General features: G+C 36.4%; 1 protein-coding gene across 1 annotated transcript; it reads left to right on the top strand.

The window, feature by feature from the left end:
* Positions 1 to 3,459: 3,459 nt before the first annotated feature.
* LOC118032852 (probable histone-arginine methyltransferase 1.4) lies at positions 3,460 to 9,766 on the top strand. Its single transcript, XM_035037626.2, has 15 exons — positions 3,460 to 3,899; positions 4,320 to 4,388; positions 4,702 to 4,801; positions 5,338 to 5,481; positions 5,680 to 5,783; positions 5,881 to 5,979; positions 6,072 to 6,141; positions 6,416 to 6,512; positions 7,203 to 7,257; positions 7,520 to 7,603; positions 7,825 to 7,902; positions 8,290 to 8,393; positions 8,524 to 8,696; positions 8,773 to 8,924; positions 9,494 to 9,766. The coding sequence occupies exons 1-15, from the start codon at positions 3,684 to 3,686 to the stop codon at positions 9,575 to 9,577; spliced, it is 1,629 nt and encodes a 542-aa protein (XP_034893517.1). The 5' UTR covers positions 3,460 to 3,683; the 3' UTR covers positions 9,578 to 9,766.
* The last annotated feature ends 9,703 nt before the right edge of the window (positions 9,767 to 19,469 follow it).

Here is a 19,469-nt window from a genome sequence, read left to right as displayed (position 1 = left end):
ATACCAAGTCTAATGATGGGTCAACTATTAAGACACAAAATGGAGGAACTAATGTAGAGGATGGTGACACTAAAATCAACAATGGAGAAACAAACACAAAAGATAGAGGGATAAAGCCAGATGATGGTGAAAGTAATGCAGCTGGACAAGGAGATTCTGAGGATAATTCAATAGAGAAGAAACCTGGTACTAATGAGACTGAAACAAAATTGGGTAAGAATACTGGTGAAGGTGAGGATGGGGAAACAAGGAATGATAAGATAGATGAGAAGGTGGATTTGAAGGCAAATAAAAGTGTTGATGGGCAGGCCAACAACCAGAGTTCAGGCGAGTTACTTCCTTCAGGGGCTCAGCTAGAGCTTTTGAATGAAACAACCACTCAGACTCTTAGAGTGGTTCGTGGTCAACTCAAGCAGTAGAGTCAAATAATGATAAGGAAACTCAAAAGTCTTCTAATCAACAGGGGGTACAATTGGAAACTGTTCAATGTCACTGCTGAGCTTGATTACATCCCATGTCTTGACAATTGGCAAAAAAATAAGAGTCTTCAATCTACAAAGCATTATGAATATCGAGAGACGCATTGTCCTGAAGAACCCCTAACTTGTCTTGTTCCTCTTCCTAAAGGATATAAACGCCCAATTGAGTGGCCTACAAGAAGGGAAAAGGTACGTTCTATAAGTTTTTGCAAGTTCATTGACTGCCTGCCATTTTTTTTTGCAATGTTGGATTAATACTCTGTTTTGTTGAAGGTATGGTACCATAATGTTCCCCACACCAAGCTTGCACAAATTAAGGGGCATCAAATTGGGTGAAAGTTACTGGTGAATTCCTCATTTTTCCTAGTGGTGGAACCCAGTTTAAGCATGACGCTCTTCATTACATTGACTTCATAAATAAAGTGAACCTAGTTATATGTTGTTTTAATGCCCTTTTTTTTGTGTGTTTTATGGAATGTATGGTTGTTACTTTGCTACTCTACTCCCTTTGGGTTGTAAGTATTCTGGAGTTACTAATATGATTGTGCATACCTGGCTGTGTGTTATCAATACAAATATTGTTGTTTTTAGTTTTCTGAAAGTAAACTTAAGATTGTGGTTGAGTGGTAAGCTTTCTTAAGATCTTTGCCTCATGAATAATTTTGACCCCCCTATTGGTGGTTATTCTAATTATGAAAAACTAAGTTTCAATTAAACTTATTTTTTTCTTTAAAGTTTGAATTTGATTAGAAATTAAATTTGAAAACAAATAATTATCATTATCTTGAAGACAAAGATTATTTTAAAGATAAAAATAAAATAACAAAAGCACATTGTAGTCTTTAGTTTTAACGCAAGTAAATAAATCACACTTTTTCATCGAAATAAATCTTTAATTTTTTAATTTTACATTTTAAACTCTAAAAAATTAAATTAAAAGCCAATGGGCCAAAATTGGGTTACAACAATAACAACTTTATAATTTTCTTTGCAAAGCATTTTTGTCTCATTGACTTTATCTTTACTCTAGATTTATAAATCAAATATTGATTCATTAATCTAATATGCAATGAATATTAAATATAAATTAAGCTTTTATCAATAATAAAATATGTATTTACATGAATTTAATAATATCATGTGTAATCAACCGATTGACTACAAGACATATTAAACTAATAGATAACTCAGCATCTCTAGTCTCAGCCAAGGATTGAGCCTATATATATATATAGGTTTGACGAGTTGTCTAATCCATCATTTTTGAGCTCAATCAAGCGTTAAGCTTAGGTATATATAAGTTTATCGAGCTGCCTGTCCCACCATTCTTCATGAGTCAGAGATATTTTACTTATATTTTAGCCGCTCCCTTTAAAAAAAGACAAGCCATACTAGCTATAAAAGAGATTATGAAAATCAAATTGCATTTCAATTGGTTTTGATTTTTGGAGATCAAATTCATCATAATTGAAACTAACTAAACAACTACTAAATAATTACCTGGCTCACATTCAATATAATCTAACAAGCCATATTCAACATTCCTCACTTGTGTACCCCTAACTCGAATTAATATAACAGTGAAAACCCAATAGATTTTGCAATTGACAATGCACCAAAACTCCCCCAACTTAACACACATAAATCATATGTTCAACTAACTCTCACTGGCAATATTAGAACTCACGCATGGTTTGTAAGTATTGATATTTATCCTATCAAACCCTCTAAAACTACCACCAAATTGAACTCCATTTTTTATTTTACCAATTTTTAAGTCCCTCTCAAAGTTATTAGATCCCTTACCCGTGATTTAAGTCTCGAGTTGAGTGAGTTAACTTAGGTTTATTCGGGTCAATTCAAAATAAATATTTTTTCAAAGATTTTTAAAAAAAGGTTAAAATAACATCATTTAAATATTTTTTCTTAAAAAAATTCAAATTAAAATTTAACCAAATTACATATAAACCTTTTGATTTAATTTAAGTCACACCAAATAAACCTCTATTCAATTTATTTTAAAACCTACTATGATTCAAGGGTCGAATTTAATAACATCGTCCCTCCATCTACTTATAAATATGAACATAACAATAGTTGGAGTATTCATTCAATCCATTTGAGTTTTGATGAAGAGACTTATTTTAACGTATTTTAATATTTTTAGATCAAAATATCTTAGTTGTAGTTGTATAATTTTGAAAATCTCCTATGCTTTCATTAATAGGAAATGAAAGTTGATGGAAACCATCTTCAGATATTTAATTTCAAAATTTTATTTCTCTCTATCTTTCCTCTAAAAAACCTTCTCAAACATGTGAAGATATCCTATAGAAATTCTTAAAAATTAAAAATTGCACATCACCGTTAAATTTAGCTTGTTATTCAAGCTATTGTGGGGGTTATATTAAATATTTTTTAAAATAATATTGCACATCACCGTTAAAACAATATAGATATTAATATGATAAAGTATTAAAACTTAAGGGATCATATTTGATTTTCACAGTCATACAATAGTTATAGAATTGGGATTGGGCTTAATAGGCACTGACGACCAGTTCAAGTTGAGAAGAATAAAAAAGACTAAAAAAAAAAAATTAAATTCTCAACTTGTAAATTGTTTTTTTTTTATATAAAAACTTATTTTTAATAAAAATAACATTATTTTTGATTTAAAAAAAAATTAAATGATTAATTTTGGTTTTAGCCTGTTTAAAAATATAATTATGATTATTTTTTAAAGGTATTTTTTATTTAAAAATTTCTTAAAATAATATTTTTTTTAGTTTTTAAAAATTATTGTTTAGTAAAAAGATATTACAATATCTAAAAACATAAAAATAATATTAATTTAAAATAAAAAATAAAATATTTTAAATATTTTTAAATTATTTTTAAAACATAAAAAACAAATATATAATTAAACCCGGGCTAACCCTTGAGTAACTATGCACAGTACAAAAAAGCCAAAGCTAGCATCACGTTCTCTGCCCTGTCTCCCTTTGACGGCTCTAATAAAAAAGCTCCGTCTCAGCTTCGCGCTTTTTTTTTTTTTTCGTTTTTTTTTTTGTTTGTAAAACCCTAATTTCCACTCACTCACTGAATCACTGTAACTCACTCACCTCCTCTCCTCAAATTGAATTAAACAAAACCAAAAAAAATAAAAAAATCGACGTCTCCGAGTTTTGAGAGGTTTCAGCAATGGAGATTCAAAAGCAAAGCAAACAGCAACAAGAGTTTGCTTTAGCATCAATGACTGAGCTTGCTTCTTCTTCTTCTTCGTCGTCGTTTTGTTCAGATTCTCAATCTGTACCGGTAACTGCTAGGTTTAGCGCTGACAATGGAGTTGTGGAGCTTCGATTTAACCGAGAGTCTGAATCAGCTGATTCTATCAGTGTTGATGTCAAAACTGCTCGGGTCAGTGATTATTATTTTCTTTTTTAATTTGATTTTTTTGTTTGGTTACCGAGAAAGCGTGAAAGATGGTAATGTAAGATATGGAATGTGCAGTTGATAATATTTTTAATTAGGTTTCGAAATTGGAATGTATAAGATATTGCATTTTGGTGTTTTCGGGGTTTAATTGCTGGTTTTGTTTTATTTTTTGGCAATTAAATCGATCAACGACAGTATTGTTTATTTTTTATTTTTTATTTTCTGAAGTACGGCAATGTTGTTGACAATTGGTAGAAATCGTAAAGGAATGTATTAATTGATGAGCTAAGTATGCGGAATTAGAGTTAATTTTTGGTTATTTTGTAAAAATTGGGGAATTATTTTGATTAGATCATCATATACGAGTAACGAAGATGATTTTTTTTGTTTTGTTTTGTTCAGTTATTCAAGCTAGGGGCTTTACAATCAGTTTGCATAACCAAAGTGTCAGGTGCTGACACGGGCAAAGAGGTAGGGAGTTTTATTTTTGTTCACATCATGTAGTTCTTTCTTCTTTCCATCCTGCTGCATGCAGTGAAAAGGGACCCGTTCAGGGTTTTATATTAAGAAACATTTTTTACATTCCTATCTTATTTCACTTGCTGAGATAGTGGAGTTACTTGGAATTCCTCTTACGTGGTTTTAGATGAGTCATGAGAGAGATGCAAATTGCAATATGGCAATACTCACATGCGAAGAGTTATTTTCATTTGACTGTTGATTGGTATTGCATGATTGATGAAGCTTTTATGTTCATAATGTTAACAGTATTACTTTTTACCAGAAATATTCAACAGGAGTCACTGTCCAATTTAGAAATAAGGAGGAGAGCACGGCCTTCCATTGTGCATTTGAACAATGGAAGAAGGAAGTCACTGTTCAAGGTGCTGTTTTGGAAATTTTGTCATGGTTTATTATAGATAGTTATCTGTTATAATACGGAGATAACCCCTTTGTCACCTTTCCTGATTTTTTCTCTAGAAGTTCATGTCTTTTGACTGCATTGCTTCAATAGTGATTTCTAGAAATTTGCCCATAAATGCATACGTAATCATGGAAGTTGGAACCCCAAGATGAATTAAAATAATTCATGTCGCATTAGCCATACACGTACAACTATATCCATATGAGGAAGAACTTAACTTTTGTTGAATGGGAAAATCTTAAAATACTTAGTCCTTTGGAAAACCTTGCCTTTAAAAATGGAAAAGTAAAATCCTTTTTTCCACTTTATGTCTAGATTAGGACTTGTATTTGACTTTCCTTCATCTAGCTTTTTGAAAGTTTTCTTCAAGAAAAATTTAACAGACAAAGAACTCTTTGTTAACTGCTCTTATGTTTTGTGAAGTTGTCAAAACATGTTTCATAATCCATAAGTACCCGCAATTTGCTCCTGATATTTACATATTTCCTTTTCCAGGAATGTTGCTAACTGATGGAGCAGTCACGGCTTGTAAAAGCAAGTTTGATGATAAAATAGAACCATCATCTGCCAAAATGTATTTCCATTACTATGGGCAATTGCTACATCAGCAAAACATGCTACAAGATTATGTGAGGACAGGTTAATCACTAACCATTATGTCACTCCTTTTGATCTATCATAGATGTTTGCTTTCAATTTCTTAAGCTTACAAAGCCTATCAAATCACAATGTTCTCTAGTTTGCTGCATGTGCTCAAAATGTCAGGTAAATCTATAATGGACACGTGATTTGAGTCAGATGGTGAGTGACAATATAAGCAAAAAATTTGTGTTCCAGGAACCTATTATGCTGCAGTCATTGAGAATCGTGCAGATTTTTTTGGTCGTGTGGTGGTTGATGTTGGTGCTGGTAGTGGTATTTTGTCATTTTTTGCTGCTCAGGTATATTTGTATTTTGACTAGTTGAATTTATCATGCAATGTGTAAGAATCTTGCTGTACTTCTGTAAGCTGATCATGGGTTCCTTTGCTCCAATCAGGCTGGTGCAAAGCATGTCTATGCTGTGGAAGCATCTGAAATGGCAGAGTATGCCCGGAAACTAATTGCTGGAAACCCATCGCTTGGGGAAAAGATAACAGTGAGACTTTGCTATTTCATGTACTTTTATTTATTTTTTAAATTCCATTGTTTATCTCATTTTGAATAAGTCAATATGTGATGTGAATGTAGGTAATAAAGGGTAAAGTTGAGGAAGTTGAATTGCCAGAGAAAGCAGATATTCTGATCTCTGAACCAATGGGTAAACTTATAAATCATCTTTACTATGCCATCCCATTGGATGATGAAATTTTCTAATAACGTCGAACACCTTTTTCTCATCAATAGATTTTTCCTTGCTATTTATTTTAACCCCGGAATGCCCCTTCTCCTGCTGGCATGGAGGATGAGTTTTTTTTCCATAAGATTAAAAAGTATCCGGGGTTGAATGAATTGACAAATAATATCCTGTGTCATTGTGGATAGCAAGTTCAGATTTTTATTTTTCATGACTTTTTATGGGACTTGTCTTGTAGGTACCTTGTTAGTCAATGAAAGAATGCTGGAGTCCTATGTGATTGCAAGAGATAGGTTTCTTGTTCCAAATGGAAAAATGTTTCCTACAGTTGGAAGGTAAATGGTGACTCTTCAATGTTCCTTTTCTACTTGATTTCTTAGATCTTAAATGTATTTCTGCATAAGCATATATGACACCTCCATGAGCATGGTCGTTGTGATCCTACTGCAAAGTTTGATTGTTTTCATTCAATTGCTAGATAACTTCCTATTGGGAAGTAACCTCATGATTATGGTGGTATGTATCTTCATCTAGATCCTGCTTGTTTCACATAAAATTTGTAGGTGTAGTCAATTTTTTCATGCTTTCTCCTGATGGTTTCTCATGTCCCTCTTACTCAATTTCCTCATGTGATGGATAAATTGCGTTCCCATTTCTCATTTAGTTAAGTGATCGCACCATCTAGTCAGCTCTTTTGACCCTTTCTTCCCCTTATACTTCGTTTCTTGTAAAGCCTATGGCAATGTTGGGATCTTTCTTTCTTATTGGAGACAGACTTGTAATGTATGCTTGTTGATAGCACCAGCATTCCGTGACATTTGTTTCTGAATTTTTTTTTATAAATCTGGGCATAACTGCATGCGTTTTGTTTATTTTCTTGAGTAGTTTACTCTTGATGGTCAATGCATAATTTTGTATCTTTACGCATGTATTCTCTTGTGCTCCAGAATCCAGTGCTTGTAATCCCAAATTTAATTTGTCTGCTATTTTAGGTTTTATTTAGTGAAAATTACTTGCTTTTGCAGGATACACATGGCACCTTTTAGTGATGAATATTTATTTGTTGAAATTGCGAATAAGGTATGAACCCGGATCAATTATGCTGAGGTCATTTTATCAATAATGTGAGGCAGCCTGTGCAACTCTTTCTAGCTGGGCGACAATCTTAAAGTCATGACTGATTGGTGGATTTTTTAATTTTAATATGCCTAATGTTGCAATTGTAGTCAAGTTTTCCCATTAATATCATGAGTTCTCTTGTTTATACTGTTTCCTATTCTTACCATTAGCATGTGTTGAAACAAATTGTAATTTCTTAACTGTTATTGGTTTGTCAATGTAGGCCCTCTTTTGGCAGCAACAAGGTTATTACGGAGTTGATCTGACACCCTTGCATGCATCTGCATTTGGGGGATACTTTTCTCAGGTCTCATTTACTTTCACGTTTCTGATGTAGATTGAATCATTAAGTTGCATATAGGTTGACTTGCTTAGACATGCTCTCATCCTATTTTTTAAACCAACATATTCATGTCTTCTGTGGAGAAAATACCTTTTAAGTCATTACTTCTGATTTTGCAATATGATCACAATCTCTTGTGATCTTTTCTTCTGATTGTCTGATGGATCCGTTCTGCTTACATGCAGCCTGTTGTGGATGCCTTTGATCCTAGATTATTGGTGGCTCCTGCAATTAGTCATGTTTTAGACTTTACTGAAATAAAGGTATAGCCTTACCCTTCTTGCTTGTGCAGTTGCACTTGTTGTTAGTTTTTTTTTATAATGCCTCATCATGAAGGAAAGTGACTGTTTTTATTGTACTCATTTCCCCCAGATACAATTCCTCAGGTTTAGTTGACATCTAGTTTGAACAGTTTCTGCTGCACAGCAACCTCCTGTCTATGCTTTCTATAAAGTTATTGCTATAGGCTTTGTAGTCCACCTTAGGGTGAGCTGTTGAGACTGTACACCTGAAAGAAGTTTTACTTCGAAAGCTTTTAGATCTTCACTCTTGCTTTATGAGTGACTCGTCCCTTTCTCCAAGATGAAGTTACTGCCCTGGCGACATCACTAGGTTCAACTCATCAAAACTTTTCTATTTTCTTCCTGCAGGAAGAGGACTTATATGAAATTGATATACCTTTAAAATTCATAGCCTCTGTAGGAACCAGAGTTCATGGGCTGGCTTGCTGGTTCGATGTGTTATTTAATGGGAGGAAAGTATTTGTCCTGATCTTTTTTACCTTAGGTTAAGTTTGCATTTTACATCTGCAGTAGGCCTGCTTTTTACATGTTCTTTATCCCATGCATTTATTGGCTTCATGTGGGAACTGTCTTGATCTGCAGTACTGTACAAAGGTGGCTTACTACTGCCCCTGGTGCGCCTACCACCCACTGGTACCAATTACGTTGTGTTCTGTCTCAGCCACTCTATGTGGTGGCAGGACAAGAAATTACTGGCCAGCTCCGGATGGTTGCCCACAATGCTCAGAGTTACACTGTATATTTAACTTTGTCAGGTGGTTTTCGTCCTCTCATGTTTTCTTTCTGATCTGTTTTCTTCTTTTTCTAACAAGTTTTGATGAAATCAAATAGCTAAAATGTGGGGCCCCGGTGCTGAGCAAGGAGGAATACTTCAGACATCATCTTGCAAACTCGACCTAAAAGAGCCATATTACAGAATGTCCCAACCACAAACTTATGCAATGGCACAAGATCAGCAACCACACCAGCCAATACACGCACAGGTATGACTAATTATATCATCAGCTTTAATCTTTATGATCAATTGGTTAGGTGAAGAAAATCTGAACATTGATTTATCAATAATAAAAAACTTGATGCTCCAAATCCATGAATTTACGCACCTGAGGTTACTATCTCTTATTTTCCAATGCTTGTATGCCTTTGTGAAGGTACCGGTATGTGAAAGGTGAACACCAGAAGGCGTTTTCATTTCTATGTGAATTGTATATAATTTTAGCCTCCTTTTGGGGTAAAGTTTTGGGATTTAGGCTCGTAGTCCACTAAAGGGTATTCCATTTTGTCCTGCTATGACGCAAATGCCGTGTGTTGTATTATTTGACGTCATATGACTTGGCCCAATATAATACTTGAACAAATGACAACCCAGGTCTGACAGTTCCCAAACCAGGCCGTAAGTAGCATTTTGGTGTAATTTGATGGTTATGAGCCAATAAATATTCATTTGCAGCAAGTAGTAGGATAAGAATTAGAAGAGATGTTTATAAATTCTTGATATTTGGATAACTTGCATTTTTAATTTTATTACCTGCCACCACTTGTCTTTTCACAGGATATACACATTCAGGCAGATGATTTAAAGGAGCCTGAGTTGATACAACCGCCGCCTCAGAATTTGGATGCCCAGGTCCAATAAGCTAATGATTTACAAGGGTGTGACTGTTTTTAACGTGGCATATGTTTACAACATATAATTCCTTCACCTATGCAAGGGTCTGCATTTTTTAATAGAACTCCTGTTCACCTGCCCCGTTTTCAGCTCCCTGTAAATTAGATAAAACTTGAGTTTGCCATTTATATTGTTTGAGATTGTTTAAGAGTGTCATTGTTGTTACTTTTTAAAATGTTTTTTATTTAAAAATGTATTAAAATAATATATTTTTTATTTTTTTAAAATTATTTTTAATATAATTACATTAAAATGATATAAAAATATTAATTTTAAATAAAAATTTTAAATTTTTTTTAAAAATATTTTTAAAACATAAAAAATAAATAGGGCAGGACAGAAGTCAGTAGACGAAGAAGATATTCCCAGCTACTGACTCGATGCTGCTAAAAGGTAAGACTCAAATATTTGACTTCGGTAGCAACAAATTTTACACAGCAGAAATGCTTTGCTTTTAAACATGAACATGGCAAAAAATTGGAGAAGCCTATCTGCAATATGCAGATGGAAAATACTGAGCTGACAATTATTAACTGATATTTATTGTTACGCCACAGGAATACAATTGCTGTAATTGAATGTTTTTCCTCCAGTCCAAGCCTAGGGTTTTCCCAATCCGTTCGTTCTCTCTGGGAAATTATAAAAATTATCTGCCAAGGTATGATGTTCATGATAAATTCACAATTTCGAAGTGCTCAGTAAATATAGAATTTTAAAAAGCATAAGTGTTGTAGGCCAACAATTAGCTATGAGTTCACTTGGGGGTGAATTCAAATTAGTTGATTGATTAAAACGGTGTGTTGAGAATAAATCACTAAGTCTTAAACGGTGTGTTTATAGAGTTTAGAATTCTGCTACAATTTCAGTTACTATCACGTAGAAAGAAAAGAAGCACGAGCCGGTTGTTAGGCTCCACTGTATATATACTAGCATTCTGTTACAACAGAGGCATGAAAAAAGAATAATATTGAATCAATTCTTTTCTCTTGGCCAATTCTCCCACGCTCTCTCTGTGTCGAACCATTATTTCTCTTTTTACTCTTCGTCTTATTCTTCTTTTTCCCTCTTCCCTCTTCCCACCCTACTTATTGCATCATTCCTTGATAACCTGTGCTCTATCTCTTGATAACCAAGTAATTGCTCCAAGTGGTATCAAAGCCGCATCTTCAGACTCACAATGGCTCCTGAAACGAGATCCCAAGATGCTAGAAAGGTGGATGGAACCACCAACCCGGAGCAAACCCAAGCATATGATCACATCCAACAACAGCTTAATGATTCCAGGGTTGATGCTAATACACACTTTAGAGAACTCAAAGAAGCTATGGATGCTCTTGTTGCAGCCTATCTAAGGTTCCTCAGTTTCCCCCCACAAGAGATTTAACCGCTCGTTTCAACTGGATTAATGAAGGTACTTCTCAATATCAATTGCGTAGACCAAAGCAAGGGTTTCCCATTTAGGGAGAGGATGTCCTTAAATGGATATACAAGTGTAACCAATATTTTGGTGTGGAAGAAATTGCTGAGCAAGACAAACTCAAATTAGCTTCCTATTATCTAGATGGCATGGCCCTCTGCTGGCATCAAAATTATATGAGAAGCTTGGAAGGACAAGTAGTATCCTAGTCTGAATATGTAGAGGCTTTATGTTGTAGGTTTGGGGGAGAGAAAAACCCTTTAAAGGAACTCATTGAACTAAAACAGAAAAATGATTTAGAAACCTACATCAAGGATTTTGATATCCTCTGGAATCGATCTGAAATTTCTGAGAAAAATGCCTTCGTATTCTTCATAGGGGGGCTGGATATAGAAGTTAAGAATATGATCAAGATGTTTGAGCCAAAGTCCTTAAAACAAGCATACACCTTAGCTAGACTACATGACAACACCCTCACCTGCAGGCGTTATGGCTCTAATCCTAACAAACAGACTTATCACCCAACCACCTTTGCTTACCAAAACAAATCTACTACCCCTGCCAGTTACAACAAAAATTTCCCCACCAGGTTCCCAAATACTAACCTTAAACAGCCACAAACAGGTCTTTTACCAAACCCCTCACCTTACAACCCCAACACTACTCAAAGAACCATTAGACCCGTCAGAAACAAGGACTTGGATGAGAGGAGGGCCAAGGGCCTTTGTTTTTGGTGTGATGAGAAGTTTATACCGAGACATAGATGCTAGAACAAGAAATTATATTCTTTATGTGTTGTGGAAGAGAATGGAGAGGGTAGTGAGGAAAAGGGAGCTATTGACCTGGACCCTGACACATACAATCCTTATATATCCCTTAACGTCTTAGAAGGGGTAATGGGCCTAAACACCTTATAGGTCACAGGCAGGGTTGAGAACCAACCTCTAATTATCTTGGTAGACTCTGGCAGTACACATAATTTCATTAGCAATCACATAGTAGACAGATTGCATTGTAACCTTACAAACATTAAGGCCCTAACAATACAGGTAGCTGATGGTGGAATCATGACTTGTACTTCTATGTGTAGCAACTTCCAATGCTCTATACAGGGAGTTGATTTTGCGACTGATGTCTTTACCTTAGATCTAAAAAATTGTGATATGATATTGGGCATTTAATGGCTGGCGACCCTAAAAACCATCATATGCAACTATGAAGAAATATGGATGGCATTTATATGGCAAGGTCAGGAGGTTTTTATCAAGGGAAATGATCTAGTCACCATGGAAACTGTTAGACTGAAACAACTTCATGGGTTGCTATGTAGTACTAGTCTGGTTTCTGAAATTAATCTATGCAGTCTACACTCTATTGACAGTCAGGAACATGAGGAAAATCCAACATCCTCTAGATTACAACCTGGCCTGACTGAGATTACAGATTTCACCAATCTGCAGGCAGAATACCAGGAGTTGTTTGAAGAACCAAAGGGCTTGCCTCCTCCTTGCAGCCATGATCACAGTATACCTTTTAAAGAAGGTTCTAACCCAGTCAATCTCCGACCCTATTGACACTCCAGCCTACAAAAGGATGTGGTAGAGCTTATGGTTAAAGAAATGCTGGACTCAGGAACCATTCAACATAGCTATAGACCTTTTTCTTCACCAATCGTCCTAGTCAAGAAGAAGGACGGATCATGGAGTTTATGCATTGACTACAGGGCTTTAAACCAACTCACAATCAAAGATAAGTTCCCTATTCCCTTAATAGATGAACTCTTAGAAGAATTGATGGGCGCCTCAGTTTTTTCTAAGATTGATCTCCGATCTTGTTACCACTAGATCAGAATGGCCCCTGAAGACATCTACAAGACTGCATTCAAGACACACCATGGGCATTATGAATTCTTGGTCATGCCTTTTGGCTTGACTAATGCCCCTGCCACATTTCAAAGTCTCATGAACGACTTATTTTGGGACCAACTGAGGAAGTTTATTCTTGTCTTTTTTTATGACATTCTTATTTACAGTAACTCCATGATAGAACACCTAGGCCATCTCAGAACTATCTTCACAATCCTACAGACTAACCTGTTGTATGCCAAGTCCAGCAAGTGTGTATTTTGCAGCCCTCAAGTCGAGTATCTAGGCCATGTCATATAAGCAGCAGGGGTGTCGACTGATCCCCATAAAATCACGACCATCTTGAATTGGTCTCTACCTTGCAACATTAAACAACTCAGGGGATTTTTGGGCCTCATTGGATACTATAGGAGGTTTGTCAAGGGTTATGGTATCATTTGCAAACCCTGAACATAGTTGCTAAAAAAGAATGCCTACAAATGGAACGAAGAAGCCACCTCAACCTTCAATCAACTGAAAAAAGTGATGACTCAACCTTTAGTCCTAGCATTGCCAGACCTCACTCAGCAATTTATCATTGAGACAGATGCTAGCAGCAAAGGAATGGGGGCAGTTCTCATGCAAACAGGCCACCCAATTGCATTCATTAGTAAATCATTTGGGGTTAAACAACAAGCACTTTCCACCTATGAAAGGGAACTACTTATTATTCTACTAGCAGTTACTAAATGGCGACATTACTTATGGGGTGAACACTTTACTATACGTACTGACCATCTTAGTCTCAAATATCTGTTAGAACAGAAGGTGACTTGCCCATCACATGTGTGGCTCGCCAAACTCCTAGGGTTCGACTATAAAATCGAGTTCAAAAGGGGAAAGGACAATGTGGTTGTTGATGCCCTCTCAAGGGTATCATATGGAACTCTCAGTACCTTGACAGTCTCTTCCCTTTCCACTACACTATTGGACGCTATCAAACAATCCTGACAAAGTGATAAGGTTGTGCAGCTTCTCATTCAGGAACTTAACTAGCAACCTAACTCTAATCCTCACTGCTCTTGGGTCAACCAGCTTTTATGCAGAAAAGGTAAGCTGGTGGTAGGCCAACACGAACCTTTACAAACTTAGATCATTTCCCTATATCATGATTCAGCTGCAGGTGGCCACTCAGGCACCACTGTTATAACCAAACAAGTGGCCAATGGGTTCTATTGGAAGGGCCAGCAAAAGCATGTTAGACAATATATCAGGGAGTGCCCCATTTGCCAACAAAACAAGTCTGAAAATATACGTTCTCCTGGATTGCTACAACCCCTCCCTATTCCTACAGACCCTTTCATTGACATTAGTATGGATTTTGTGGAGGGGCTCCCTAAATTTGAAGGTAGGGAGGTTATATTTGTGGTGGTGGACAGATTTAGCAAGTATGCACACTTCATGGCTATTCCTCACCCCTATACTACCTGTTCTATAGCTCAAGTGTTCCTCTATAATGTCTACAAATTGCATGGGTTTCCAGCCACCATTGTTAGTGATAGGGACATTGTTTTTCTCAGTCTCTTCTAGAAGGAGCTATTTGCTAGACAAGGCGTCAAATTATGTTATTCTACAACCTATCACCCCCAATCTGATGGCCAGACTAAGGTGGTCAACAAGTGTCTTGAAACTACCTACGCTGCATGATAGGTACTTCTCCCATACAATGGGTTCAGTGGCTTCCCTTAGCTGAATGGTGGTACAACACCAATTATCATACAACCACCAAATCCACCCTCTATGAAATTCTTTAGGGTTACCCTCCCCTTTTACACATTCCCTATGTCCCAAAAGATTCCCCTGTAAACACCGTGGATAGCTTCTTATGCAAAAGAGAACACATTCTACAAATAATCAAAAGCAACTTACATTATGCCCAGCATATAATGATTCAACTTGCAAACAAACATAGAAGTGAGAGACAATTTGCTATTGGCGATTTAGTCTACCTCAAACTACAACCCTATCGATAGAAAACTCTAGGCCACAGATATTCTCAAAAATTAGCTTTAAAATACTACGGACCATATGAAGTCTTAGCAAGAATCGGTAACGTGGCTTACAAATTGAAGTTACCTACCTCAGCCTCCATTCACCCGGTGTGTCATGTGTCCCTGCTGAAGAAGAAGGTGGGCAATCGGGCGATACACACCACATTGCCTGCTTTACCCTCAGAACCACTTCTTCTTCCACAAGCTATTTTGGATCGTCCAATGGTCAAGAAAAATCTACAGGCAGCTACTCAACTCCTCATTCATTGGACTGGCCTCACCCCTGCCAAAGCCACTTGGGAGTTTGCTGACGAGCTCACCCTTCGTTTTCCCTAATTTGACCTTGAGGACAAGGTCCATTTGAAGAAGGGGCAATTGTTGCAGGCCAACAATTAGCTATGGGTTCACTCAGGGGGGAATTCAAATTAGTCGATTAATTAAAACGGTGCGTTGAGAATAAGTCACTAAGTCTTAAACGGTGCGTTTATAGAGTTTAGAATTCTGTTACAATTTCAGTTACTATCACGTGGAAAGAAAAGAAGCACGAGCCGGTTGTTAGACTCCACTGTATATATACTAGCATTCTGTTACAACAGAGGCATGCAAAAAGAATAATATTGAATCAATTCTTTTCTCTCGGCCAATTCTCCCACACTCTCTTTATGTCCAACCATTATTTCTCTTCTTACTCTTCATCTTATTCTTCTTCTTCCCTCTTCCCACCCTACTCATTGCATCATTCCTTGATAACCCGTGCTCTATCTCTTGATAACCAAGTAATTGCTCCAATTAGCCAGCTTAATTGCACTAAAAGATTATACAGGTCAGATGTTCTAGATTCACTGCGACTGGATTTATACAGTCAAGCTTCTCTTAATCTGTAGTCTCAGTAGGTTCTGGTTGAGCAACCACTACTTTATAGCAGCGACCACAAAGTGTTGGATGCTCCGCAGAAGAACTAACTTGTGGTGTGTAATTCCAACATCTTTCACATTTCATGCCTCGTGCACGCAACACACCAATCCAAACTCTATCACTTCCTTGAACAAGATACTCACCAGTGTATGGAATAGTCTCAATAATCTCATCCTCTACATGCTTCAGCATCTCCACCTGCACTTTTCCATATAAATGACTGAGGGGAAGAATAGTTTGAACATCTGAAAGTTTAAGCAAAGGAAAATAGAAAAAAGTGACCAGACAAATCATTCTGAACTTGCAAAAACTAATTAAGTTGATAAAAAGAAAAAAAAAAGGAAATCAAATAATCAATCTAGATAATAGTCTGACAACTCAAGTTCCTGTATCAGGCAGAGAGGAAGAATAACAGTTTGAAGTAGTGGCCACCAAACCCAAACTGTCACCTTCTAAGGGAACCCTAACTTGCTTTTACCACTCGAGTGAGAAAGGTTGTGTCAAATAGTGAATTAAAAATTGGGTTTTTGGTGGTCTCTATGTTTAATTGTGGATTGACGAATTGAAATACTCAGGTAACAGTGACAGTAAATTGAAAAGGAAGGCAATGAACATGCCTGAGATGTAATGAATATGCGATGCAATGCATGAGATGTAATGAATACCCATCATCCATCAGATAACTTGTAACCATAATGGAACATTCAAATGACAATAACTTGTTCGCTACACAAGAATCAGAAAGGGGAAGGGAGCATTATATTTTAGTGGTGGTAACATTGGTGTTGATGGGTGGCTGAGGGGACAACAGTGGTGAGTGGTTGATAGGTGACAATGGTGATGATGACGGTGGACAATAATGCTAGTATGCTTAGGATGATGATGATAATGTGGCCACAATAACAACAGGTGGGAAGCTGGGGAGTCCCAAGCCCTTTGCCCCAAAAACATTTCTTCTACTCTAGCACCATCACTGGCAGGTGGTGATGATGGAATTGATTCTAGTGGATAGTCACTGTCATAGCGTTAGGCGTGAGGGCGCGTCAATGAGTCACTGCTAGGTAGTGGCAAGATGCAGGTGTAGAGGTAGCATGCATGGGCAATGCAGATTTCGATAACGAGTATAATGGGTGTGTGCGAACAACAATTTCATGCTGCTTCGCACCACATTGGACTTAGATGATGGACTGTCTAAGGTATCTTGGGTTGCATGTGAAGGCTGGCAGCTTGGTAAATCAGTTTGGACAGTTTGGTTTGTTAAGTGGCAGACCAAGGAAGTTACTTGTGGGAAGTTACAAAGTTGTTGGCTATCTTTGGAATGTGTTGTCCAGAGTTAATGGATCTGTCTAAGGGCAGTTTCATTTGTAACTTCCATTGTATGTTGATGTATTATATAGGGCCTAAACGTGTGTAACATGCAGATTAGATTGTGCATAGCGCGCACACATTATTGTTGTGTATTCCGTTGTTGATGGATTAATAAAGGTTGGGTTGGTTCCTGTAAATTGCTTGTGTTGTTATTGTGATGTGTTTGATCAATTGCTTGTGTTCTTGGTTGCCAAAATTGTTAAAGAGTTCTTGGGGAAAACCTCTAGGTGTGCGAAACACTTAAACCTTAGGCAAACACGAGTGACTTGGGAGGAAGGTTGAGTATAGTAACGGGACTAGACTGCCGCGCTGGGATTAAGATTGTGGTGAAAATTTTATCCTCGTGATAGTTGCCATGGTGCAAATAGTGGCATGCAGGGTAGTTTTTCCAGGTATTTGATCCTGAACCCCACTCAAGCAAGCAAAATGATCAAGTTATTTCCTCATAACCATAAAATTATGCAAATTTAGAGAAAAAAAAATATTCAGCGAACATCTTCAAGTAGTACCTTTTCTTTTTAGTTTGAGATAAATTAGAAAATGGAAAACTTAAATTTGAAGATCATTTTGAAAGCTTGAATTTGGATTCAACAAACCACATAGTTTTTATGTTATCATTGAAATGAGTGACTACCTCAAGGATTTTACCGTAAAAGTCAATTTCTTCAATAGGAAAAGAAAGCCATGAAAATGTAAATCACTAAATTATTACCTAACATAAAGTCGATCTTTGGCAACATCAATATAGAAATTTGATGGATCGATAAAAGCAAACCGCTGAATAACCTGCAACAATAATTACTCATATAAGATACCACAAAGTGAGCAAAACAAATTCGTGCATCAGATAAACAAAGGGCAACAAGTTAAAATGAATTGTGAAGCAATAAACAAACAAGCATACAATTTCATGCATAGACAAGGACCTACTTCCCTATCTCATTCTAGAACCTAACTAAATTATTTGAGCTTCTATTCCTGAACTCCTTTTATTAGTTTCCATTTCAAGGGGAAGCTCATCAGCAATATAAGCACAATTACCCACTGTATCCTTCCAACTATGAGAATTATGAAAGTCAGTTCTCATATCTCCATTGGTTAGATTTTCCACTTAATTCACAACAATAAGACAAACATGTCGAATGTTCAAGGCTTCCAGCAATAAATCATTTTCGAGAACATTGTTCATGTGCATGCATGTGAGTTACTGTGTAGTTTTTTTTCTTTTGGTTATTGTTACTGCGTGCTTGTTACCTTGACAACTACAGTGCAAAGACCAGTTCCACTTCCTTGTTGAGAATTAATGCAAAGGACTGTATCTATTGCATGGAAAAAATGAATAAAAGACTATTTACCTAAAATATCTTGAAAAATTGAGTCATAACTCTCTCTAATGGTTTTTACAACATTTTCCAGTTGAAATAACGTGTGCTTGTCAATCATGGGAAGATCATTGTATGAAATAACATTATCAGCCTACTAATGGCACAATAATCAATAAAATGGGCGGGGATTAAATGACAATGGCATAGCTATGCCAAATTAAAACTGCATAACTTTCTTTTGCATACTAAAACTACCTTCAAACTCAAGAGTTCTAATTATACGAGGAAAGCTACCCAGTCATGTAGATTTCCCAAAAGGTATCTCAAAGTTCCTCGCAATTTCCAATATATGTCAAACATTTGCCAAAAGGACTTAAGGCCCAATCATAACATCACCTATATAATTTACACTAGAAACCCAAAGTCGCATGACATCAGCTCCATAGCCAGGTGCTTCCTGTAAAGAGAAGACACAAAATTAGTTGCAAATCATTTCAACGAGTAAACACTCACAGAAAGATGTCTTGAATCATTATGCACCATTACTAACCTTTGAGTTTCTTCCCCCTTCTATTATAGCATGTGGATCCACAACATTACCTAATGATTTTCTCATCTTACAACCTTTCTCATCCAATACAAATCCATGAGTAATAACACTAAAACATGGAGCCTTTCTTTGGCAAGTTAATCATTCAACTATTGCTTTAGTTCCTAAATCGGCCAATGTTTCCTCACCATCTAACTTCAGACCAATCTCCTACTGTAATGTAGTTTACAAAGTGATTGCAAATATTTTGGCTGGTCGATTAGCTCATGCTTTAATAGACATTATCAGCCTCATGTATAATGCCTTCTTGGGTGGCTGGCTTATGAGTGATAATGTCAATCTGGTGCAGGAGCTTCTCAAACATTATGGCAGGAAGTGTTCCTCCTTTC

This window comes from Populus alba, chromosome 8 (genome assembly GCF_005239225.2).
Source record: "Populus alba chromosome 8, ASM523922v2, whole genome shotgun sequence".
Classification (NCBI taxonomy): domain Eukaryota; kingdom Viridiplantae; phylum Streptophyta; class Magnoliopsida; order Malpighiales; family Salicaceae; genus Populus; species Populus alba.
This window is presented reverse-complemented; position numbering and strand designations above follow the sequence as displayed.